General features: G+C 51.6%; 1 protein-coding gene across 4 annotated transcripts in view; it reads right to left on the bottom strand.

Annotated features, from left to right (window-relative positions):
* Positions 1–1,236: 1,236 nt before the first annotated feature.
* The window catches only part of SIRPA (signal regulatory protein alpha), a 43,051-nt gene continuing 18,533 nt past the window's right edge, over positions 1,237–25,754 (bottom strand). For 2 of the 4 annotated variants that reach the window (XM_032604229.1, XM_032604230.1), the window contains exons 3-10: positions 24,949–25,302; positions 18,972–19,070; positions 18,507–18,827; positions 17,592–17,921; positions 15,670–15,780; positions 12,636–12,660; positions 6,158–6,197; positions 1,237–3,740 (exon numbers count right to left, since the gene is read on the bottom strand). In XM_032604229.1, coding sequence (XP_032460120.1) covers positions 3,486–3,740; positions 6,158–6,197; positions 12,636–12,660; positions 15,670–15,780; positions 17,592–17,921; positions 18,507–18,827; positions 18,972–19,070; positions 24,949–25,302 — 1,535 coding nt within the window. In that variant the 3' untranslated portion in view covers positions 1,237–3,485. The remainder of the gene's footprint in view (positions 3,741–6,157; positions 6,198–12,635; positions 12,661–15,669; positions 15,781–17,591; positions 17,922–18,506; positions 18,828–18,971; positions 19,071–24,948; positions 25,303–25,754) is intronic. The other 2 variants (XM_032604232.1, XM_032604233.1) reach the window with 1 other exon arrangement.

Here is a 25,754-nt window from a genome sequence, read left to right as displayed (position 1 = left end):
CTGTGCGCCACAACTAGAGAGAAGCCCGTACGCCGCAACGAAAGATCCTGCATGCCTCAACGAAGATCCCGCGTGGCACAACTAAAGACCTGATGCAGCCAAAGAAAAAACAAAAAAGAGAAAGAAGGAAGAGGCAGACTACTTGGGCTCTGCCATGGGGCATTAGGGAAATGACTTAGCTTCTCTGTGTCTCGGTTTACTCATCTGTAAAACAGGGATAATAAGAGTTCCTACCTCACATGGTGGTTGGGGGATTAAACGAGTTAATAACTGTAAAGCATTTGGCATATTACTCACCACAGCAGGCATTAGCTATTATTACTGCTAATAATTTTGCATAGTCAGTGCCAATATGTAATGTGTTGATATTAACTCAGTGGCTAGAAGTTGGGCTCTGAAGCTGGCAGCTAGAGTTTGAGTCTCAGCAACATCACTCATTAGTCGTGTGACCCCATAAAAGTTACACCATCTCTCTGTGCCTTGTCTATCAAACAAGGTCAGTACTATTTTCTACCTGGCGTTGTAAGGTATAAAGGGGTTAATCAATGGAAAGTGCCGAAACACAGTAAGCACTAACTATGAATGTTATGTTGCCATCGTTATATAACTGTCATTAATATTATTAATATTCTTATGGAGGGGACATAAAGAAACTAACATTTATTGAGCATCTACTATATACTAGCACGAGACATGAATCATCTGGCAGGGTTATTCTAGGACAAGCATTAGCTTCCACATTTGGTAGAGGAGGAAAGTGGGGCCCCGAGAGGGTGACCTGCTTGTCCAAGATCCCACAGGTGGTGAGGGGTGACCAGACCCCACTGTGCAACGTTTAGGGCAGGAAGACCCAACGCTTAGTGAAGGCCTGCCGTGTGCCGAGCACCCTAGCGCCTTTAATCCCCACACTAAACCTAGAGGGGGTATTATTGTCCCCATTGTGCCAATAATCAGCCTGAGTCTCAGAGAGGTGAGTGGTTTGTTCCCGCAGCTACAAAGTGGCAGAGCCGGGATTCAAACTTGGTTTTCTGTTGGAATTCTGCTCAAGCAGTTGTTTGGGTTGCCTTACCCTGACTCCCTCTGAGCCAGGGGAAACAAAGTCTTTGTGTCTATAAAACACAAGAGAGGATCAAACGCTGAAGTCACTTCCAAGCCCTGGGGGCCCACATGATCTTCTCCCAGGCTCGTGGGCGCGGGGACAAACTCACAGAGACAAGGACACTCAACACCCAGAGGGGCCGTTGTTACCCAGAAATCTTTATTACAAAAATATTTTGCAAGCCAAAAAGTTTAAGTTGCAACTATATACAAAATAGGGCCTGTTTCCTTTCCCGCAGTTTGAAAATAAACTCCAGAAACCATGCTCCTTCCATACTGTTGTTTCGACTGCTTCCTTTTCCTGGGGTTCGGTTCACAAGGTATGGGAATCTCCAGGCTGCCGGGCTGAAGCTAAACTACGTAACTTTCTTGGCCTCATTCCTTACTCCCCTTCCAAAATTCAAAATAAAATAAAATTAAAATGGCACCAAGAAAACATTTTTTTAAAATTCTGTGTGTGTGCGTGTGTGTGCTCACATGCGTGTGCTGTCTCTGGGCAGAAGAGAGGGAGAGATCAAGGTTTACAAGCCAAGCTTTTGGAATATGGAAATAGCTTGAGCCAGGTGGCTGGGCCACTGTGCTCCTAGATGCCACAGAGAAACTCTGGCTTGTGGGGCCAGAGCTGCCCACATGGCCTGTTGGCTCAGCCAGTTCCTGCATGCCATCATGTAAAACAGATCACTGTCCCCCAGAGAGCTGGGTCTGCACTCGGCTCCCTGAGTTCCACCTGGAGGACCTGCTGATGGGCAGGATGGCTCAGCTTCTGCCTCTGACAGCCTGAGCCAGGAATCCCTCGGGCATCAAATGGCTGGACCCAGGGGGCAGTGAAGATTCGCATCTCAGCTCTGAGAGCTGATCAGTTACACGTGAAGACCGAATAAACAGGGCTTGCGACATCTTCTTGCCCTGGGCCCAGCCAGGCCCCCACACTGAAATGGAGGGGTGCGGGGTCCGAGGATAACAGGGTCACGGCCTCTGCCCAACCTCTTGACAGAGGGACAGAAGGTGGGTCATTCCTGGCTTCACAGCTACCCAGTCCTCCTGGCTGTCTTTGATTTATTCCAGTTTGATTTCGACAGGGTTTGGGAGCAGAAATGGAAGATTCCACCTTCAGAGATGAGCTCAGAGAGCTGGAATGAGGAAAACATCCAGGCACAGCTTCCTACCCTGCATGGCCCTAAAGTGCTTGTGAGCGATGGAGGGGAGGGATGGCATCTTTCCTCTCCCCTCTTTACAGGTGAGCAGACTGAGGCATTGGGTCTTGGCCAGACGGAGAAGGAGGCAGCCTGGAGAAGCACGGGCAGGTTCAGACTTAGCACACTGGGGGCTCGGAAGGCAGAAGTACCAGCCTCGTGGAGAGAGGGCTAAATGTCTCCATGAAGCAGCCAACCTGGAACCTTCTTCCCCACCCTCAAGCCTCTGGGACTGGGAGGAACTCAGTTTCCGTTGTAAGAGAATCCCTCCAGGACAACCGACCGTTCAACCTTAAGACTGCACAAGACCCAACCACACACTTCAACACATGACAAAGAGCCAGGATAACACTGCTGTTGTTTTAAGAAAAATACAGAACAAAACACCACAGATCAAATTTTCTAACACCTCAGTTTCAAGATTGCACATTTCACATCTCAATAATTTACAGGCGTCCACAGCGAGAGGTTGTGAGTTAGTGCTTGCTGAAGGAAGCGAGCTCAGGTATGGAAGGGAGAGGTGGGGCCACGTGGAGTATCACCGTCGGAGGTCCTCCAGGTCTCGAGGGCCGTGAGGAGGAGGGGCGTTTTGTCTCAGTCCTTGGGGGCGGAGGAGTTCCTCAGACGGTCCTCTCCTCCCCGGGGCTTGGGGCTTGTGGCTTGTGCAGGGAGGGGAGACCAGGACAGCTGGCAGCCACGGCACCAAGTCTCGGGATGCGTGTCCAGCTTCTTCTCCATGGATGGGCAGTTCGGTTTAAAGGGAAAACTTTCCCCAAAGCCCCAGGTGGGTGGTGCTGGGAGGAGGAGGTGGGTTTCCTCCCTCCTCACTCTGGAAGATCGGGCTGCACAGTGTCAAGGAGGCAGTCGGTGGTCTCCAAGACCATGACAAAGACCCACAGTTGATGGACAGAGGCGTGAGAGTTCTTGCACCCCTGATGGCTCTGGCCAGTTCCCAGGTCGGTTCCCTGCCTAGTCTGGCAACACTAGCCTCCCTGTGTGGCCACATAGAGGGGCCATGCCTCCCATGGAAATGCTGGAGAGCCAGCTGGGTTGGGGAGACAAGAGCTACCCTCACTGTTGGGTCCTGTCCCACCCTGGCCCTCCAGGAACTGGGCTGGCTGTCCTCATCAAGGTTGCCCGCAATGGGACAGGAAGGCTCATGGGGACAGACCCTAGAGATGACCACGGCCCTGTTCACTTCCTCTGGACCTGGACACTGGCATACTCTGAGTAGGATGGCTCAGGCTTGGGGGCTGGCTGCTTGGGGTTCCGGTTGAGGTGGACCATGTCCAGGTCGGCGTAGGTGAGGGTGTCCTCGGACACAGGTGGTGGGCAGGCCTGAATGCTGGCATACTCCGTGTGGTTGTTGGGTTCGTCGGCCTTGGGGGTGGACTTCTTCCCCTTGGGCAGGTTCAGGTCTGCATATGTGATGTCGTTGTTGTCCTGGATCTAAGTGAGATGGAGAGAAGGTCATTCTCGAGCCCCCAGCTACTCACTCACCCTCAGTACCAAGTCTGGTTGCTTCTGTCTCTTCTTGGCCTCCACTGGCTCAGCCCTAGTTCATGCCCCATCTTCTCCGGCCAAGGTCACCTGTCTCCAGCCTTGCCCTTCCAATCAGCCTCTTCCTCACACGGCCTGAAGGGTCTTCCTAACCGTCAGTGTAGTGGCCTCACGTCCCTGCTTCAACGTCACCCCCTCCTGCAGTTCTCGCCTGCCTTTCCTGATGCTCTTTCCTCTGCCTACAGTGTCCAGCCCTCCTTCTTCTTGTAATGAAACCCAATCCACCCTGTCAATTTCATCCTAAGACCCTCCTCTCGGCTGGGTCCAGAGCTCTGTCTCTGTGCTTCCTCAGTCTGTGCTTCTGCATCACAGCACCCACCACCTAGGACTGACTGTCTGTGCCCGTTTGGAGGTCTGAGAAGATGCTGACCCCCCAGTGGAAGCAGACATTCACTTATTTACTCATTTATTCAACAAAAATTCACTAGGCATCCGTTATGATGCAGAAACCAAGGCTGGCACAGAAGAAGCCCCATGGATGTTAAATGAACGAACGAACGAGTGGTGGATGGATAAATGGATGGCAACAGTTTCAGCCCCGCTTCTGGTGAAGCTGGGGACTGGGGGACAGAAGACAGGGGTGTGTGAGAATGAGGCCAGCAGTGAACAGGAGGTAAATGTTCTGTAGGCAGAAGTCGGAGTATGAATCCTGGTTCTGCTCTCTCTGGCTGAGGGACTGGGCAGTTCACTTAGCCTCTCTGGGCCTTGGTTTCCCTATCTGGAAAGTGGGTCTAATAATAGTATCTATTGCCAGGGTCACTGGGAGGATCCGATGAGATGGTCCAGGTAAAGCTCTTAGGACGGAGCCTGGCTCATGCCAAGTGCACATATGTTCAGCACGTGTCAACTGTCATCTGCCACCTGGCAAACCTGAACCTCTCCCACATGCTCATCTTATTACCCACAACTGCCGCCGTGAAATTACCCATCATGAATGACATACTTTGCTCCTTCTGTGCCTGGCACCTGCGCTGTAGACGTGGAGGGGAGCTGCCAACGCCCATGATCCTACCTGCTGCAGAAAAGTAACCTCAGTCCCCAACAGCTGACAGGCACCCTGCTCTCATGTGGATCACCCAATTTAGGCCCTAACACAACCCTGCTTGCTAGGAATTATTTACTCTATTTTACGGTGAAGAATCTGAGAGCCAGAGAAGTTAAATAATTGGGTCAAAGTCACACGGCTAGAAAAGAGCCAAGGTCTGCTGGCCTCTAAAGCTGTGGTCCGACGGCCCACAGCACTGGGAGTCCTAGTCACAGGGCTGCAAGCTCCACAAGAGCCTTGCTCACTGCCCAGGGCCTGGCACATAGTAGGTGCTCAGGAAGTCCCAACTGACTGAATTCTGTATAGGTTTCGGTGCTCTTTTTGCCATCATTGTTTCCCTGCAAAGTTCCAGAAAGAACTTTGACTATGAAAGCCCCAGAAAGTAAAATGACGGGGTAGAAGGCCTTCCTGTCCCATGACTGGAAATGGTCTTGGATTTCTAATCACCACCTGAGCTCATGCCCAGGACCCGCTGGAGGCAGGAAGGGTGGGGTGGGGCTGTGCTGGGTCAGGAGAGTTTTGGCCTAGAAGCACCGTGCCTCTCGCCAGCCCTGATTCTCTTCAACAGACTACAGATACGACGATGACAACTGCCGGGGAGATGTCGAGGACAGCTGCCATGTTCTCATTCCAGGTTCAGGGTAGGGCCTGTCTCCTTACAAGGCTCAGAGGAGCCCTCTGCCTCCAAGGTCTGACAGCGTCAGCTGGTGCAGACAGGGCCAGAGTTCTTGGAAACAGGCCAGCCATGGTGCCTTGAAATCCCCTCAGTGATGCTGGGGTGAAAGTGCTAGCTCAAGGGAGTGTGCCCTTGCATGAGGTCATTAAAGACATGGGGTCTTCCCATCAGCAAATGCAGCGCAGTGCTGTGTGCTACCCCGTGCGAGAGGCGCAGGGCCGCAAGGGCGCTCCTGGTGGAAGGACTGGCTGGGCACGTGCACGGAGGCTGGATGGCGTGATGGACACTAAGCCCGACTCCAGGGCACCGTTTAGACAGAACACATGGTGGACGGTGCCCTTCCAAGCTGCGCAGTGTTTGGCACTGAGTCAGACAGGCGGGGACAGACTCTCGGTGGTATGATTTCCTTGCATCAACAGGAGTTGCAGATCCTGTTCTAAATTAAGACTCCTTCGCCAGGGTGGGCGGGTGCCAGGGGTGGAGGATCCTTGCTTTCCTGAGTCCCCCCTCCCTCTGCTCCAGCTGGGAGAGTCTGTCCCAGCCTGTTCCTGTTTCCCAGGAAGGGCATCTCACCAAGCACTGTACCTGGGTTGTTTCTCTAGTGTTCTTCTCGGGCTCATGCAACCTAAAAAGGAAAGAGACGCACAGATAAAAATACCCTCACTATCTCCAGTGCTCATGCAAATGGGTAAGAATAACATTTAGGTTCCACTTCCTATATGGGTGGGGGACGTGGATGAGCGATTCCCAACAGAAACACCACTGCTTATCACATGTTTGGACCAAAGGGCTTTTCAGCATGTACTACCTTTTTTTTGTTTAACCTACTTTATCATCAAGGATCTTTAAAAATTATAATACTCGGTGCTGGGGAAGGTGCAGTGAAACTGGCAGGTTCACACACTGCTGATGGGAGGGGCCGACCGACACAACGTTTTCTGGAAGCCGCTTGGCAAAGTCAAGAGCTTGGAAGTTGTCCTCATCTTTTGACTCATAATCACACACTTGGCCAGGTGCGGGGGGGGGGGGGGGTGATTCAAAATATAGAAAAAGCTTTATGCACAGAGGCATTTATCACAGAACGAGATGGGGGAGGAAGGTTTACACCTCACAGCTCCACCAACTGGGACTGGTTAAGGAAATTAGGATAGATTTGTAGATAAAGACTTAAAAGGTTTATGAGGAAGTTTTTGTTTTTAATTACAAATTACATTAAAATGATAAGTATAAAAGCAAAATTCTCTGTGGAATGATTTCAATTATGAAAAATGTGTGGATAACACTGGAAAGAAACATAGCAAAATGTTAACAGCTGGGGTCCTTGGGTGGTATTTTTTCTTCTTTTTAGTTTCCCATGTTTTCCCAATGTTCTATATTATACACATCTAAGTCACCATTAAGAAAGGAAAAGAGAAGGACCAAGTGTTCTGGTTAATCAAAGAAGCTCTTCAAGCACTTGATTCTGTAATTGGAGGCCATGGCTTGGCTCACTGCGGGGTCACAGTCAAGGTGGTGAGCAAACCAGAGCCACTGGCTCTGCAGGAGTTGTGTAAATTCTCAAGCTGGCCACTCTGGGGATGTTAGCCTGGATCATGTCACAAATGAGCAACGGGGCTTGGCAGTGGGGTTATTAATGGATTTGGCATGAGCACTTGGCTCAGAAAGCAGCTCTGGGGCAGGACGGGCCCCACGCGGCCAAGCAACGGCCCTCCAGGAGCAGGGACACCGTCTGGAGGGGACCATCACTCACTCAGCTCCATGCATACCCCTCCTGCTTCCAACGGGTCTGGCTTCCCACTGCCTTTGGTTCAAGTCCAATGCCTCGCCCTGCTCGTAAGCCCTGTGCAGTCTGTCCCTGGCTGACCTCCCTAGGGGTTATTCACTCCCTCGGCCTCATTCACCCACTTATTCACTCACCCAATATTTCTCAAGGGCTACTTGATGTGGCCCACTTTACATGTCAACAACAGCCTCGAAGAACCCCCCTCAACCACTTTTCCTCTTGGTTAACCTTTGCTCATCCTTCAAGACTCAACTACGTTGTCACTTCCTTGGGAAGGCTCTGACAGTGCTGGGCTGGCTGGGCTGCCCCTCCGTGACAATTTCAAACTTCTTGCATATTTTCCCATCTGGTTTGTGTGTCTGGCTGTCTGCCATGCTTCTTCACCACATAGGTATGGGTGCTCAAAACTGACTTGGAATGAATGACCATCAGGCTGCCCCAGGGCCTTTGCACACTCATTCCTCCCTGCCTCTTCATCTGATTCACTCCTTCTCTTCCCTCAGAGCTGTTTCAAATAGTTCTTTCTCAGGGAAAACTTCACTGAATCCCGAACTCCATTCTCAGAACACTGGGCTCCTCTCTCAGAGCAATTATTACAGAACAGAAGCAGTTATCCATTTTTCATGTCTGTCTCTCCTCCGGTCCCTCCTGTCTCAGTGAACAGCATTGCTGTTACTCATCCCTGTGCTCGGCTAAGGAAGTGGGAATCACCCCTGATTCTCCTCCCTCCTCCTTTAAAACCTGTGTCTAATCCACTGCAAGGTTTGTCGACTCTGCCTCCAAAGTACATATCGAACCCCTCCACTCCGTCATCACCACCACCCAGGTTTTAAATTTCTGAGGAGCCTCTGGCGTCTCTGCTCTATTCCTGCCCTGCCTGCACTCCACTTCCCACATGTAAAATGCATCTGCGATGTCATATCATCTTTCTGCTTAAAACCCTCAACTCCTTCCCACCAGGCAGTGAAATCCATCTCCGAGTCCTGACTGCCTGGCCTGCGTGATGTGCCCTCACCAAATGCTCTAGTCCTCTGTCTCCGCCCTCGATCACTCAGCTCTGGCCCCCTTGCCTCCTCCATGGTCTGTGAACACGTCCAACTGCTCCTGCCTCAGGGTCTTGGCACTGGCCATTCCCTCTGCCTGGTCCACTCTTGTTCCCGATATTCCCACGGCTAGAGACTTCTCGCCTCCCAGCTCTCTCCTAAATGTCCCCTCCTTAGATGGCCTTCCCTGACCGCCGACCGCACACCACCCCCTGCCCCGCAACCTCTGCTCTGCGCCTGACTTTGTGTTATTTAGTCAGTGCCTGCAGCACATCGTGTATTAACCTCCTAGCTTGTTTGGTAACTTGTCTCCCTGTGGACCACTAGCTCCATGTAGGCAGGGACTAGGCCCGTGTCATTCACCACTGGAGCCCTGACACCTAGTAATGGGCCGGTGCACCATTAGCATGCCATAGATGTTTGCTCAATGAATGAACATCTCTCTCGTGGGATCAAAAGTGCCACGAGACCAGGGCTAGTGTCTTTTTTGCTACTCTTTGCAATCCCCCGGCTTAAGGCCTGGCGCTCAATCCAGATGAATAAATGAAAAGAGTCAGGGAAGCCTTAAATATTCCAAGAATAAATTCAGTGAATGTCTGACAAGTGAACAAATGGTCGACCGAATGAACCCCAGTGCCCAATTAAGGGAGCAGAGCCACATTTTTCTCTCATCTGAGCTGAGGAAGATTACAACGTTCTCTTGTACGTTCCTAACCTAGGGAGTTAGAAATAGCCAGTCCCCCCGCTGGTCCTGCAATCTGATGGGCCCTTTGAGCTCAAAGTGGTGGCATTGCCCCCTCCCCTGCTCCGCCCCCTCCCGGGGTGCTGGGTTGTTACCCATGCCAATGTCCTCTGGAAAGCGTCTGATCCCAGTCAGCCAGCTGAAGCTGGCGGCTGCATGGGAAAGCACCATTACCGCTCACTAGCTAACGCTTTGGCTTAGAGAGATGAAAGGGATCAAGTGATCTCACGGCTCCCTCGGTAGGCTCATGCTGGAGAAATAAAAAACAGGCAGAAAACGGTTGGCTTCTCTGGGGAAGAAGAAACAGGCAGCACGAGGCACTGGATCAGTGATGAACAGCCTCAGCTTCAGCGTCAGAGAAATCTGGCTTGACTCGTGGTTCAGCACTTACGAACTGCGGGACCTTGGGAAGGTCTCACGACTTCTCTGAGCCTCAGTCTCCTCAACCACAACATGGGGACAATAATAAGCTTCTAGAGCAGGGGTTCTCAAAGTCCAGCTCGGAAGCAGCAGCATCAGTGCCACCTGAGAACTTGTTAGGAATACAAATTCCGCATCAGAAACTCAGGGGGTGGCGCCAGTAATCTGCATTTTAACAAGCCCTCCAGGGAATTCTGCTACACACTCAAGTTTCAGAACCTCTGTTGAATTAAACTGGGACAAGAGTAAATCATAGGATTTTTGCAATAATTAAATCACCAATGGGCTAATATGGGTAAAATCATAGATCTGTGCCTGGAACACAGTGAATGCTCAATAAATGTTAGCCGCTGATGCTGTTGTCATTATTATTATCGACACACCCCTTTTCTTCCAGAAATATAGTCTAATTGAGGAGATGACATGTAAAAAATGGTGACAACAATAAAAACAAAACAAAAAAGAGAGATCCTTCCATATTTGGGGCTGCGAAGCCACTGACAGGGAGAGTTTTAGGGATTCAGGAAATTAGATATCGGGGATTGCTGTGGTGGTTTGGGATGGCATTTGTTCATTCATTTATTCAACAAACCTTTACTGAGCACCCAGTCCATTCTGGGCATGGTGCCAAGTTCAGCAGCAATTAGCAGTGAACGTGAGGGAAGTAATCCCTGCCTTCGAGAGGGGTGGGTTATACTATGGGGACAAGTGCAGAGACAACTTGGACACACTGGGGTGTCCATCCAGGGGCATCAGAAGAGCTCCCAGGAGGGGCCTCTGTCCCTGGAGGAGGTAACACCCTTGCTGAGCCCAGAAGGAAGAGCAAGAGGTAACCAGGTAAAAGGAGGGGCACCTACACTAGCTTCCATGTGGCACAACTCCAGGGGGCGCTGTTCAGAGCCGGCCGTGACTGCCGCCCCCTGAAGCTGTGCAGACCCTGGGTGGCTCAGGAGCAGGGGTGGGGAGCACATCTCAGGGAGAGGCCCAGCGCACAGGGCGAGGAGAGCGAGGATGCAGCGTGAGGGAGGAGGTGAAGGGGGCCAGTGTTGGCTGAGGCACGGAATGTGAGCCCCAGGAGTGGCTGGGAGTAGAACTGTCCAGCACAGCAGGGCTGGACCACGAGGTGCTTGAGGGCCTCAGGAGGGCATCTGGACTACCTCGAGGGCCACAGGGAGCCCCTGAGGGGTTTTAGGCAAAGGACGGAAGCTGAGCCTTCCCCTTGAGAAAGAGTGTACTTCGGTGGGAAGTGTGACAGTTGAAGGCCCGGCAACAGGAAGCACGTCTCCCTGGGGGCAGCGAGGAGCCTGGTTTTGCTGGAGTGGTGGCTCTGCTTGTTCAGGGATGGGGAAGCTGGGAGGCTGGCCAGGGCTCAGAGCAGGAAGCCACCTGTGGAGGTCAGAGCAGAAAGCAAGGCTCTCTCCCAAGGGCACCACAGACTCCCGCTGTGGGGCAGGAGGGACACATAGTGCTTCCTAGGGCCCTTCAGACAGGTCAGATGCTCTTGCTGTATGCAGCCGCAGTGCCTAGTATTTCCCCACTGCACCTGTGGTCCCCAGCACAGGACACAGCACCCTACGTCCCCAACCTTGGTATTGGCCTGGACCCTACGATCCATCGGCACGTTCTCTTGGCTCTACCTGTGAAATATACCCAGAATCTGACCATTTCTAAGCCCATCCCATCACCCTGGTCTAGGCCACCACCATCTGCTTGGACAACTGCAGCAGCCTCTTCTCTGGCCTCTCTGCCTCCACCCTCACCTCCTTTACCTTGGTCCACACACAGTGGTCAGGGTGATGGCTTTTAAAACAAAGTCAGATCATCTTCCTCCTAAGCCTCCTCATCCAGCCGGGAGTAAAACCCTGAGTCCTAACAGCTACAGGCCCTAGACCCCTGGCTTCCCCTCTAGATCCTCAGTTCCGCTTTGCAATTCTGAAATCCACAAAGCTCTAAAAATACCAAAAGATTTTCAAAACCCATTTGCTGGCAAAACCTGTCCCGAACCAACATGAAGCTATTTATAGTTTGTATTTATCGTCCTTGGTGTGGACGTTCATGTTTCCATGCAGGTACATTCACGTGGTAGATGATGGGGCGCTGCCTCTACTCTGCTGGGGTGAATGTCGGGGGCCTTCCCTAAAGCTGCAAAGTCTGGATTAGTCACCCATCTGCTGCATGGGCCACAGCTAAGGTACGTGGGCCTGCACCTTCTGACCTCATCCCTTCCTGTCCCTTCACTCCTTCTGCTCCAACGGCTGGCCTCCCCTATCCTCCCGGTACTACCCACCTTGGGCCTTTGCCTCGCCTGCTCTCTCTCCCAGCATGTGTCCCCTCACAGGTCCCCAGCTCCAGGTCCCTGCTCATATGTCCCCTTCAGAGGAGGCCCTGCCCCTGCCCTCCCTGCCCCGCAGTCTCCATCCCCTTGTTGTGTTTGATTCGTCACCACCTGACGGGGCATCATACTGTTTTGCCTCCAGGCTTACTGCCTGCTTCTCTCACTGGCATCTGAGCCTCATGAAGGCCCAGACTGACTCTTGTTCACTGCTGTATCCTGAGTGCTCAGAACAGAGCTGGTGCACAGTAGAGACCCAGCAAAAATCACCGATAATGTGAATCAACAAACTAATGTACCATCTGTGATGTACTGTCATCGGCTTAGCTTCTGACCAGGTCACGGGCTTCAGGAGGGCACAGATGCTTCTATCCTACTCATGCCGGCATTGCCAGGGCCATCTGTGCCAAAGCACTCAATGAATATTTAGTGAACGAAGGAAAGAGCAAAGTATACAATTTGGATTCGGGGGCAGAACGTGCAGGAGTTTTCTGCCACAGTCCAAATGGGATTTGATAAGGGTCTCACTGTCTGTGGACAGCAAGCAAGAGATCAGTGCCTCTGTGTGCAGAAATCCCCTCAAATCCCCTCATTTAGATAGTAATTAAAGATGGACCTGGTGAGAAGAGCTTATAAAGGAAAGAAGTAGTTGACTGGTGCAGTGGGTGTGCATTATGCTTTGCAGTTTTGGAGGCAAACAACAAAATAACTACAAAAGCACCCTAGCCCAGTGACGCACTTACCTTGTAGAAGAAGTGGAGCCCTTGGCTGAAAGAGAGAAGAAACAAAAGCCAGTTATTTAACCTAGAAACACACTTTGCTCACGTAACTTTGTGTGTGTGTGTGTGTGTGTGTGTGTGTAGGGGCGGAGGCAGAGGTTTACCTCCAAGGATGTTGGGAGGAATTACTGAAATCACCTCTAAACCACAGGAAACCCCGTGTCCACCCCACTGGGGTGGGCGGCCCATTATCTTCCATGGAGGAAGACCAGTGAGCTGGGCCTTCCTGCTTTCCCATCTCTGGGAATTGCCAAAGGTCAGATCCCAAAGCAGCCTTCAGCCTGGGAGGGGTCAACTGCCCTACCTCTGTCTGAGCCTCACTTCCATCCATCACACACCTTACCAGAGACCCTACAGCAAGCCTGGGTCCCCATCAGGGCCCTTCACTGCTGGAGAACAGGTTTTAGCAGGTCTGCTAGGTAGGGGAGTAAATGGGAATCCCACTTCTGCCACCGACTCACTTGCTGTGTGACCCTCTGTGGGTCATTTTCCCTCTCTGAGCTTGGATTTCAGTGCTTTAACTCACAGGGTTGGGCTGGACATCCATTTTCATCTCACCACTTTCCAAAAAAGGATCTTGGGAGGAAAGAAAGGGTCCATCTGGCTCAGAGATTTTAAGCCTGTGATATGGGGCATCCCACAGAGAAGCCACTGGGGATCAGCCACCAGTTGACTCTCATTTTGCTGTAAAACTGTAATTAAAAAGCAACATGCACAGGCAAATGTGCTCTGCACCGCGTTTTAACAGGCTGGAGGCTGCCACAATGCAAGAATTCTCACTGCCAGATTAACGCTCGGTGCCTGGGCAGGTACTGGATGTTTAGGTGAGTGACACCAGTTAGATGCTGCAGCTCAGCATCTAGCATTTGAATGGAAGATGATGGGTTGCCAAGTGCTGGGTCATGAGTCGTCTCAGGGAGTCCAGTGATGGGACCAATCATCTCCGTTTTATACCAAGGACACTGGATGACTCCCTAAGGTCACACCACTGGTAAGTGACAGAGTTGAAATTAGGATATTTCACTGTGAGTATGAGGTAGAGGATGAGATACCTCCAGGGACCAATGAGGGAGAAGGGGTGTCTCATTAGGATGGAGGTGAAGTGCAGAGTGGTCTCAAACAAAGTCCCTGGAGACCCACTGTCCAGGTGTGAATCCTGGCCTCAGCACTCACCAGTTGCGAGACCCTGAGCAAGTTTTATAACTTTCCCATGCCTCAGTTTCCTCATCTGTAAAGTGGGGTTAGGTCTGTGAACAGTGCCTGGCACACCAGAAGGTCTGACTGAGGGCCAGTTGTCACTGTCTCTAGAGCCTATGTGTGAGAGCTGGGCTCTGCACACAAGCAGACGTACCACTCAGGGCTGGGTGGCCTTCACCAGGATCTGCAGTCCTCCAACCCCCCTCCCCCTCCGGAACACTGGGTCACTGATGCCCAGGCCCATGGTAATGAGCTCACATGTGCCGGAGCCTGACGTGGTGGCCAGGGATGAGGCTCCAAAGGGGACTGGGACACTAGTGGACACCGTGAACGCTCCATCCAAGGGCTGGCTTGTCACTCTTGGTGGGCAACGGACCCTGCTTCCCCACCTGAGGAGGAGTCCTTCCTGTGCGGGGGCGCCAGGAATGTTAGGGAAACCACCCTGTAGATCATCTGGCGTCATTCTGGATTCCAGAGATGCGGGCCCTGACGCCAGCCCTCCTGGGCGGGAGCTGGAGGCTCAGGCAGTGTCTCAGAGCTGAGTCCCTCCAGCCAGCCCAGCGGGGAGGGAAACTTGGGGACCAGAGGAAAGGGGGTGCAGGAGGGGTGCGTGGCTGATGCACAACACGCCCGTTGAGCTCTGCCTGGAGGTCTGGGTGCAGAAGCACAGCTCGGGACCACACTTTGCACTTTATAAGCTGCGGCATGTGGTGGGTCAAAACCGGCATTTTTAAAAGAATATAGTACAAAATATGACAAAAAGGAAAATATCAGAGTTCCAATTTTATAGATGGGGTGTGTGTGCATTGGGTTGAGACATGAAATGTATTTCTATCACTTGTAGCCAAAAAAGTTTCAGAAACACTGGCTTAAAATAGTCTCCTTCAAGAGTGGGAAAGAGAACATGTATCTTTTTAGGTCTGAGAATGTGTCAGAGCTGCTGTTTCACATGAGCTTATTTGTTTCATAACTAGCCTCCAAGGCAGGCACTGCCACGCCCATTTTACAGGTGAGGAAATGGAGGCCAAATTGTTTAGAGCATAAAACAAGGGTCTGGAACCCCAGTTTGTCTGACTCTAGAGTCAGAGGTCTGGCTACAGCAACAACTACACACACACACACACACACACACACACACACACACGTGCTTGCCCACGCACATGCATGGGCATGCAAACAAGGGGACGATGTCCTGGATTTGAACTTATACCCTCCTGCTGCAGTCCAAGGCCACACATCTTGCCGCAGTGAAGGGAGCTTTCCAGGGAGGTGGCTCATGTTTCCAGCTCATGTACAATACTGACGACAGGAGTCAACATTTACTGAGCACTTGCTGTGTGCTGGGCATCTTACTAACATTGTACCCACAGTCAGCCATTTAATCCTCCCAACGGCCTCAGAAGTAAGTTGTGGTATTATCCCCACTCCCTTCTAGCCTCCTGCCAGGGTGCTGGGCATGTAACCTGGACAGGTAAGGGGAAAGCAGAAGTCTGCCCGGGGCTCCTGGGAAACACTGTTTCCTCCCTGAGTCCCTCTTGCCACCCTGGCATCTCCCTGCTTGCCACCTTGGTAGTGGTCCCATGAGGATGTGAGGCCTGGAGCAGTGATGGCTGCGGGGGTGCTGACCCACCCAGATTCCAGCCTGGTGAAGGGCCCACACAGCCATGGCACTGTTACCTTTGGACTTCTTGTTACCGGGAGTAACTGGACATCTTTATGGCTTAAACTGCATGAGGCCTCCCCCTCTGGGAAGGACAGCCCAGGGGCAAACTCATAAGGAGGAACTGAGAGATGCACCCACCTTTCTTCTGTCTGATTCGGAGGAGGTAGAGGGCGGCGATCATCAGGGCCACCAGCAGGGCACACACTATGCCCACCACGATGAAGATACTGTTCCAGTTGTCAGCCTTGTCTAGGACCACACAAAATAGAGGCTTCTTGTAGGAAAATTTAAAACAACAAAAAAGGAAAACCCACTGCCCCTATTCACCACGAGGCAGGCTTCATTAACGGAAAACATCTGGCTCAGACATTTCAGGCCACATGGGCACGTCCATGGGTCTGCACACACCTCTCCTCATGGGTTACCCACCGGCAGTGCAAAAACCGTGCTGAGGTAACAGGGGGGAAAACGCTGCCGTCAGCCTCGGAGAGGCCCAGCTGCAGGGCATGGGCGGGAATCTCCCTCCCGAGGAACAGACATATGTTCCTCCTCATCTAAGTGAGCCGTGGGACAGCCACACAGGGAGCTCCTAATCATAGCTGGGGCATCACACAGCGCAGGGAGGGGGCAGGGGTGGCGAGGAGTGCTGGACGTGCGTCTGGACATGCAGAGCCCCGAGACTGTGCCCTGGCCCGTGCCCAGGGCCTGGGCCTAGGAGTGCTGAGCCCAGGACATGGAACACGGAGACAGGGAAGGGGTGGCGCCGGGCACAGGCAGGGGACCCCACATGAGGGCACAGTGGGAGGCCGGGAGCAGGTCTCAGACACGTGGGTTCAAATCATTGTCCTCTGTGGTGTGACCTTGAGCAGGTCATTTAAGCCCCCCTCACACATTGGCTTATGTTACTGAGGCCAATAGTAATCTCTACCTCATTGGATAGCTCTGAGGATTACCTCACTAACTAAACCTGCTCGCACATCAACCAGCTAATTCACTCTTTCATCCTTTCTAAAAGTATTTCTTGAGTGTCTACTGCATACCCAGCCCTGAAGCTATAATGCTGCGACAGCTATGGTCCTAGCAGCTGAGACTCAAAGCTGGGGGATCACCAGGGTCACCTCCCTCAACATTGCCAGAAGCAGGCAGAGCAGCCCAGAGACAGGCACTGACTTGTCCAAGCTCCCCAGCAAGACTGTGACAGGCGGAGTGGATCCACACAAGCTGTCTCCAGGGGCAGAGCTCATCCTGTGAAAACCAGCCACTGGTGGCACCAAAGGGCACCGTGACAGGCCCCAAGGCTTCTTTAGAGCTGTTTCCTTCAAGGATGCATGAAGGAAGGAAATGGACTCTATTCTAATCCATTCAAGGGGTCGCTACATACAAGCGTACAGGTGATGGAACATTCCACAGTGGTACCAAAACGCCAACTAGGTGCTGCCGCTTTGAAGAAAGAAGGGAGACACATCGACAACAGGTTGGATGGGGGCTGACACCTTTCACTCTCCCAGAAGGATGGCAGCGTCACCATCACCTTAAATGGGCCTAGAAATGTTCCCTGGGAATCGTCCCACAGAAATAGCTGTGCATGTAACAGAATGTGTACAAGGACATTTAGTGCAGCATTGATTTTACTTGAGGTAAGCCACAGACACCCTGAAGCCCCCATCCCTCCTCCCAGTGGGGCACCCTTGCGATGGCAGCCAGGGAGACAAGGCCCAGGAAAGAAAGAGCAAGCCAGAGTGAGGAGGGCGGACATGGAACGGTGAAAACAATCACTGTTAGTGAAAGAAAGCAAGAGGTAGGACGCTATGGACTGGACGATCTCTCTCCTTCTCTACTTTCTTTCTTTCATGGATATTTATGTCAAAAGATCTGTAAAGAATATACCAAACTCTAACAAGTGGTCACTCTTGGGGGTGTGGGGTTTGGGGGTGGGAACTCACTCTAAAGTTCTATTTTACATCTATTCACTTCTAGATTGTTCTATAAAAAGCATGAATTACTACCTTTAATATTAAAAAAAAGGTAAAGAACTGGGTCAGTTGGAGTGGAGGCCTCACCAATACGTTGATCTGCATCCTGGTTCTTCTGGGGAGCAGAGGCCTCCAGGGTGTGGTTTTTGGTGACCGCCGGCTGTCCGTCATGCTCCACCTGGCAGGTGAGCAGCACAGCCTCCCTGTGGGCAGATGAGTTCACCAGGAGCGAGCTCGTCCGGTTAAAGGTCCCGTCCTTGTTCTCTATGAGGGTCGAGGCCATGTCCATTCGGGACACATTTCCGTTCTCCAACCAGGTCAGCTGTAGGCGCTGGGGGTAGAACTTGTTCACCTGGCAGGTGACATTCACCTGGTTCCCCACCCTGGGGTGTTGGGTAATCGTCAAGGTAGGCGGAACTGAAACAGCATAGGCAGAAGCTCTGACCTTATGGAAGCAACAGGTCACAGGAGAGGGGCTGGATAACAGCTTCCAGCACAGCAAGGGAGTCACCAGAGGACAGAGTCAGGCACGCAGCAGGTGCTCAAACACCGAGGGTCTCTTTGCATATAAATGAAATCATAAGCACACTGCAGGGCGCACAGTAGGTGCTCAAGGACTGGGCTCCTAGTAGGTTAATAACGTGTGCCATCTACAAGCACAGCCTCTGGCATGCAGTTGGAATATAATAACTGCAGCAAAATATACGGAATCACCAAGCACATAGGGGCCTGGCTTATAGTAGGTGCTCAGTAGCTGGAGAAACTATTGATAAAGTAAAGGAAACTACTTAGCACAGTGCTTGGCACATGATGGGTGTCCACCTGGCAGCTGCCATTAAAACAGTAGTTAGTGACCAGCTCATCTAGGAGCCTGGTGATGGGGCAGGACTGTCAGGAAGGAGATTCCAGGCAATTTGAGGCCTGGAGAAAAAAGCAGGGAGGAGGAACAGGCTGGGGCCTTGAGGGCAGGTGTGGGCTTAGGCTGGCGTGAGGGGCTTCTACCTCGGATGGTCTCAGACAAGTTGGCTGTCCCACGAAGAGGAGGGTCTCCCTGCAGGGTGATGTGGGTCACCTCGCAGATGACCTGGGAGCGAACATCCCCCGGGGCCAGCACCACCTTGGTTGTGCTGGAGATGCTGTAGGAAACGTTGTTTCCCTCTGGTTCCACGTCGGTCTGGGAGGCTGAGAGCTCATTGCCATTTTTGAACCATTTCAGTGAGATGTTTCTGGGGGAGAACCCGTGGGATTTGCAGGTGAAGCTCACTGTCTGCTCAGGTGAGACCCTCACTGTGGGGCCTGATACCACAGGAGGAGAGGGTTTGGCTACAAAAGGAACATTTATAAATGATGAACATGATTGCCATTATCATCACTAATGATAAAAATGTGACACAGTTAAGAACCACCACACATGTTATGTTTTAAATTTTTCAAATAGTTCTGGGAGGGCAGTGTCATCATCCTCAACTGACAGAGGAGACACACAGGTTCCCAGACGTGACTCTGAGTCAGGGGCAGGGCTGACATCGAATTCCAGGCCTGAGTTCAAAGTCCACCTTCTTACATCTGCCAGGTGATTTCCCACCAGTTTGGGCAAAGGAACAAAAGTACAGATTGGTCTTACTCTCCTATTAACTGTTGCTAGCTGGGCTCCCCCTGGAAAACTTAGGTAAGTTCGGAGAAGTGTTTCCAGAAATAAATGCAGGGGAAGCGGGGTCATAGCGGGACCACATGGAAGCTGAACCAGGCTGACCGTCCAACGAGAGCTGTGGCCATGGCACCTCCCAGCTCCTCGTCTGTGAAAGGGGACAGCAGGCATTACCCTTCCTGGGATGCAGTGAGGGTTAAATCAGGCAGTGGGAGCATTTTTGCTATGAGTAAAACACAAGATGATTCTCAAAATTAAACAAACACAGATCCCTCTTTAACCCAGACTGTATTTATATCCAGAGCTGTCCCTTCAGGTGTTTATGAATTTACTGCATAGTTTTCATTCTTTCCACAAATATTCCAGTAGGACTAATGTGCCAATCCTTGAATTTGAAAGGAAGGGAGCAAAGGGATGTTTTTCTGAATCTGGGTTCCTCTCCTGGGTCAGTTTTAGGTTGAAACAAAGATCATTGAGTGCTAAGAAACCAAAGGTGGTTAATTTCTTAATTGTTATTAAATCAGAAGAGACATAGACACAGGCCTATGAAGCAGCAGAAGCACCTCTTGTGTCCTGAAAATGTACACAAATCAGCAAATCAAAAGTGAGGGCACAAAAAAACAAAAAAAAAAAAAAAAAAAAAAAAAAAAAGTGAGGGCAGGGGCTTCCCTAGTGGCGCAGCGGTTAAGAATCTGCCTGCCAAAGCAGGGGACACGGGTTCGAGCCCTGGGTCGGGAAGATCCCACATGCCGCGGAGCAACTAGGCCCGTGAGCCACAACTACTGAGCTTGCGTGTCTGGAGCCTGTGCTCCGCAACAAGAGAGGCCACGATAGTGAGAGGCCCCCGCTCGCCGCAACTAGAGAAAGCCCTCGCACAGAAACGAAGACCCAGCACAGCCATAAATAAATAAATAAATAAATTTATATATATAAAAAAAAAAGTGAGGGCAGTTTCTCCCTGTAGAAGGGTCCTCTAGGGTGTTTCCAAATTGTTCGTTATTACGTAACACCTCCTGTAAAAGTTGGCAGACAGCAACTATTATAAATATTTGCATTTGTAAATATTTAACTTGCTTCCTAAAACTCATCAGACATTTTGAGGACATAGTAAGGAGGTGTTACTTGAATAAATCAAGTCATAAAAACACCAGCATCCTGGACGTAAGTAAAGGGAGCAGACACTGTGATCACTTAGCACTTATAGAGAGTTTTGGGGAGCCTGGTGCTTGGCTGATTCCTCTAGGAACCTCAGCTCTCTCATTCCCCACATCAGTCCTGAGAGGGAAGCTCGAGAGTGGCCCCATTTATGGGATGAGGCTCAGGGAGGATGCAGCTGGCCAAGGGCACCCAGCGAGGAAAGGTCAGAGCTCATCTCACTGCACACAGGACTGACTGATTTTAGGGTCTCTGATCTTTATTCTTATAAGCCTCAGTGTCTGATTCTAGACAAAGTGGATAAAGCACCACTTGGTAAGATGAGTGAGGATGTATGTAAAACACAGAGCCTGGCATATAGTTGCTTAATCAATAATACAATAACATCTTAATCATAAGATCTGGTCATTCCTACGTCTGAAACTATGTATTTATTCTCTAAGTAAGAAGGCAAAACAAAAGTATTATGGAAAAAGGAAGAAAAGTCTCAAATCTTGTTCCCTGCAGTTGCCACAAAAAATCCACATGAATAAAGGAGCAGGAAACCACCAAATTATGACTCTCCCCCTTTTTAAGAATAATCCCCTCAGGGAAAAATGTGGGGGAACCGGCTTTCAAAACACACAAGGGATCATAGGCATTTTCCTGCAGGTCAGCCCTTTACAGAAGCTGGAAGCATTTTGAAAGGAGGGAACACGTTAGACTTGGTCAGTGTCACTGTGGTGTACTGAGGCAGGAGGGCTCTGGGCTGAGCAGACAGTGTCTACAGGGCTTCTAGCACCTGTTTACACACACACACACACACACACACACACACACACACACACACACACGTGTTTAAAATATGGGAAAGTTTCCCCAGAGATGAAGCTCGGGTCTGAATAGGGTGGTCTGAGTGGACAGGAAGCCCCTCTCAGCCCAGATGAGCTCACCGGGGAGGTGTCTCTGCCTCTCCACTCAGGCTGACTTCTTTGGGCCTCCTAAAAGCTGTCACTGTCCTGGACTATTCTGAAGCACCCACACCCGGAAGAACTGTTCTTACAACTCAGGCACCACGGGGGACCCACCTTTGTCAGGGAAAAACCACAGCCTTCCCTCTGTGACCTCAGAGGACATGTAGATCAGGGCTCCTCTGTCCAGGCTGGGCACGAGCGTCCTCCACAGGAGTTAAAACGCTCACCTGCCCAGGCCCACGTCTGGCCAATTAAATCAGAATTTCTAGGGTGCGGATAGGGTCGCGGGAGCTCATCACTGTCTCCCAGGTGATTCAAATGAGCAGCTGAGGTTGGAAGGCACCCAGCCCCACCCCAACTCCAGTTGTACTTGGTCCTGGAGGGAAAGTGACCCATCCGAGGTCCTCTGGCTCCAGCACGTTAGAGCTCACGTTGGTGGAACACGTTCCGGGTGCCAGGCTCTGCTCTAAGCTCTTGACATGTATCCTTCATTCAGTCCCTGCAGCAGCTCTGTAAGGGCGGTGCTGTCACTGATGGACGAGGACACTGAGCCCCAGTGTGGGGAGGGACTTGTCAGAGGTCCCAGAGCTGGGACGGGGCAGAGCTGGGATGGAGGCCCAGGCAGGGGGGGCTCGGCCCAGGCTCTCAACTGCTGTGCACTGAGCTCAGTGATACCCAGTCCACCCCATCCAGGCCTTCCCAGATCCTCTTCAGTCATCACAGACCCCTGAAAGGCAGCGTGATTACCACCACTGCACAGATGGGGAAACTGAGGACTAGAGGGAACTGAGATATGCCCAAGATCACACAGCCTGGGAGGCCAGCACCATCGCTCCCTGAGGGGCTGTCCTGTCACCAGGTCGTTGTACCCTCAGGACATAATGCAAAGGCTGTGTGATTATCCTCTTTCTACACGTGAGGAAATGGGGCCCAGTACAGGGAACTGGGTCACAGCCTTGAAAAAAACACCTCGACTGGGGGGCCCCTACTCTGTGCTGGTGATTTAGACAGAGCACCTCATTCCAACTCTCCTGAAAGGAGACCATGATGATCACCATTTTACAGATGAGAAAACTGAGGCTGAGAGAAATGGAGGGACTGTCTCCTCACCCTCCCCACCCACTGTGTCCCAGAAGTGTTTCCTGTCACCTCCAAGCCTTCATGGCCATCAGCAGAGCAAGCACCCCACCTTCACAAGCCCCCACACTGACCACCACCCTCCCCTTTTCCCTCTGAGATTCTTGACTTCAAGCAGCTACAGGGAGGAGTGGCCTCTGAGTGCCCAGGCCTGGGGACCCTGTAGCAACAAGGGAAGACATGGGCCCCTGACACCTGAGTCTAGAATATGAACTCTCGCTCGCGCAGGGCCCCCAGCGCCCTCTAGGGAGCACCTCCCCCTCCTCATCCTCGGCCTGCAGAGCCAGGAATGGGCGTGCATGGTGCTGCTGGGACTGCACTGGCCCCTCTCTGGGCTGTCCACGCTACACTTCCCGGAGCTGCTCCCCCATGAGGCCTAGTGAAGAAGCAAGATCACAACAATGGTGGAAAAAAGATTCCTGGTGCTTTTAAGTGTGTCTTTTAGGAACATGTTCAGGACATCACGAGACACTGTAGTATCTGTCTGATCTGCTTGTAAAGGTAGTCCTGCCTCTCACACGGGACTTTTTCTCCTAGTTACTACTGAAGAACAGAACAATACAGGATTTTATAGGAGAGGGTTGAAGCTTCCTCTAAACTCTGACAAGCACAGTGAGGGTGCAGAGAGCAGGGTGTGAGTCAGGACGCTGGGGGTTCAGTCTTGGCTCCCCTACCTGCTCACCAGCCACATCCCTTTCTGAGCCTCAGTGTCCTTATCTGTGGAAGGGAAAACAGACAGCCCTTCCTTCTGAGCACTGGTTATAGGGAGAAAAGGCCATGAGGAACATTCAGCGTCTGTCAGGCTGCTGTTCCCTGGTCCCCTCCCCTCACTCCCTTCTCATCCAGGGAATCCTCTGGGCAGGCGGCCTGGGGAAGAGGACGAGCAGCCTCCTGGGAGGCAGCAGATCTGAGTGGTGGTGGAGCCACTTACTAGCTGTGATTGGCTGAGCAAGGGAACCACCACCTGGGAAGTTTAGTAATAGCTGCAAAGTCAGGATAAAGGCACCTTCCCTATGTCCAGGGGTAATGGGGAGATTCGATTGCTACCACATCTAGGAGGGAAATTTGGCAATATCCACACGAATTAAAATATGCATAGTCCATGATCTAGCAATGCCACTTCCAGCGGCATTGCTCATCTCCAACTCTACTCATCTCCCACTTGAGTAGAGTGATGCAGGACAAGATTATCCACTGCAGTGCTGTTCTAATATCCTAAGTTTGGGAACAACTTGATATTTGTCAACAAAAGACTGACAGACGCTGTCTCCATATGCTGAGTGCTTTGCAGCTGTTGAAACACTGGGCAGCTCCAGGTGCTGATATGGAATGAGGGAATTGTGGCTAAAAATAGGGAGAGGTTCCCAGTCACCTTGGGCCTCAGGGCCTGAATGTGAGGGGCATTCTGAACCTTGGGGAAACCTATGAAAAGGCTCCCTGTTCAATGGTTAATTCAAGGAGCTTTAATCTTGTCCCCTCTATGTGCCAGGCTCTTCCATGAAACCAGTTCCAATGGTGGTGCAGGAAGGAGTCTGGCCTGGAATCAGATTGGGTTCTGGAAGGATTCCCTCACTGACCATGTGACTGCGGTCTAGGTCCCTGTCACATCTTGGCCTCAGGCTCCCCATGTGTACGTTGGGGGTTGCACTGGATGGTGTATAAGGTCCTCCCTGTGTCACAGTCCGGGATTCAGGAGTTAGGAAGAGGATCCAGGGTCCTTGCCAGAAAACTCTTAATGAGTGCCTTTGCTACCTCAATGGGGCAGCCCCTAAGTCACCCACATGGGGAAACTCTTCTCTGGGGAGGGACATTCTGAGATGACCCAGTTCTGCTGGGAGGCTTCAGTGACTCTGTGAGTCAGTCCCTGAATCGCAGGAGGGTTTTCCCAACAGACCCCCAGGAAACACCCAACCTCTGGGCATCTCCTCTAGCCTGGGCCATCAGAGTAAACACTGAACCTATGCCTCTAGGAATTTCTTCTCAGTGTGATGTTTCTGAAGAGGAAATAAAGAAACCCTGCCCTGGATAGACTTCTCTTTGGAAGGGCAGAGAACATAAGTTCCACGGGAGAAGAGCCTTGTCTGCTTTGTTCACTGCTGCTTCCATAACATCTGGAGTAGGGCCTGGTACACAGTAGGTGCTCAATAGGTGCTAAATAAAGAGAAGACTCAGCCACATTGAGGGGAGCACTCTCTGGAGGCAGGAGGTGATACCTGGGCTGTGATGGGGCAAGTCGCTCAGACCTCCAGTTCCCTCATCCCTGGAACCAAAGGGCTAGACGGGATGGAAAAGGCAAGGGTTGTGGAGCCAGGCAGACTGGGGTTCCAGACTTTTCCCAGCTTTACCAGTTGTGGGGCCTTTGGCAAGTAGCATGACCTCTGCAGGCCTCAGTTTCCCTGATCTGTAGAAGGGAGTGAAATCAGATCATGATATAAACACCCACTGCTGCACTTGATCCTTTTTTTTTTCTTTTTTCTCAAAGGGTGGAGGGCATTCTTGTTGACTTGTTGTCACAGACCAGGGGGACAAAAGAGACCCAGGCCATACTCACCACTCACAGTGAGATGAGTGCCTGGTCCAGACTTAATCTCCACGTCAGGGCTTGCTTTCTTGAACTTCACACAGTAGTACATACCGGTGTCTGCTGGCGTGATGTTACTGATGCGGATGGAAAAGTCCATGTTGTTTCTCCTTGTAGTATCTGCAACAGTTGTTACTCGAGGGAAGGGGCTATTTTTGAGACTGTAGATTAACTGTCGGTGTGGCCCTGTGCCCCTGAACCAATTGACGGGCCCCACGGGGAGCAGGGAGGTCACGTCGCAGCGCAGAGTGGCCGTCTCTCCTGCTGCAACTGAAACTGACCTGTCAGGCTGAATCACCTGCAGCTCGTCCTCACCTGCCACTCCTGGAGGGAAACACAATCCAGTTACTTATTCATCCTTAGGTGATCCTGTAGGTTTTCTCAAGTGTTTATCAACAAGTTTTCATTGACCTAGCGCACCATGAGTCACACCTGACCTCAGCACCTTGCACGTGTATCACATGTAACCCGCACAATGAGCCTGTAACGTGAGACCCTAATACAAGAGAGGGAAGTGAGGCACAGACAGCTTAAATGATGCGGCAGAGAGTAGGTTTGAGTACTCGAGCCTGCTCTGGAAGTCATGTCTGAACTGGGCTCTCAATTCAAATCTGAATTTACCAGGAATAAAGAAAGGGGCACAGTGTTCCTGAGAGGGGGAGCAGCCTGGGCAAAGGCTCAGAGGTAGGTGGCACCATGGTGTGCGGGGGGCTCTAGAAGGAGTTTAGATTCTGCTTTGGGTCTGGCTCAGGAAGCAGGCCCTGGAAAAGTACTCA

Source organism: Phocoena sinus, chromosome 15 (assembly GCF_008692025.1).
Source record: "Phocoena sinus isolate mPhoSin1 chromosome 15, mPhoSin1.pri, whole genome shotgun sequence".
In the NCBI taxonomy this organism is placed as follows: domain Eukaryota; kingdom Metazoa; phylum Chordata; class Mammalia; order Artiodactyla; family Phocoenidae; genus Phocoena; species Phocoena sinus.
This window is presented reverse-complemented; position numbering and strand designations above follow the sequence as displayed.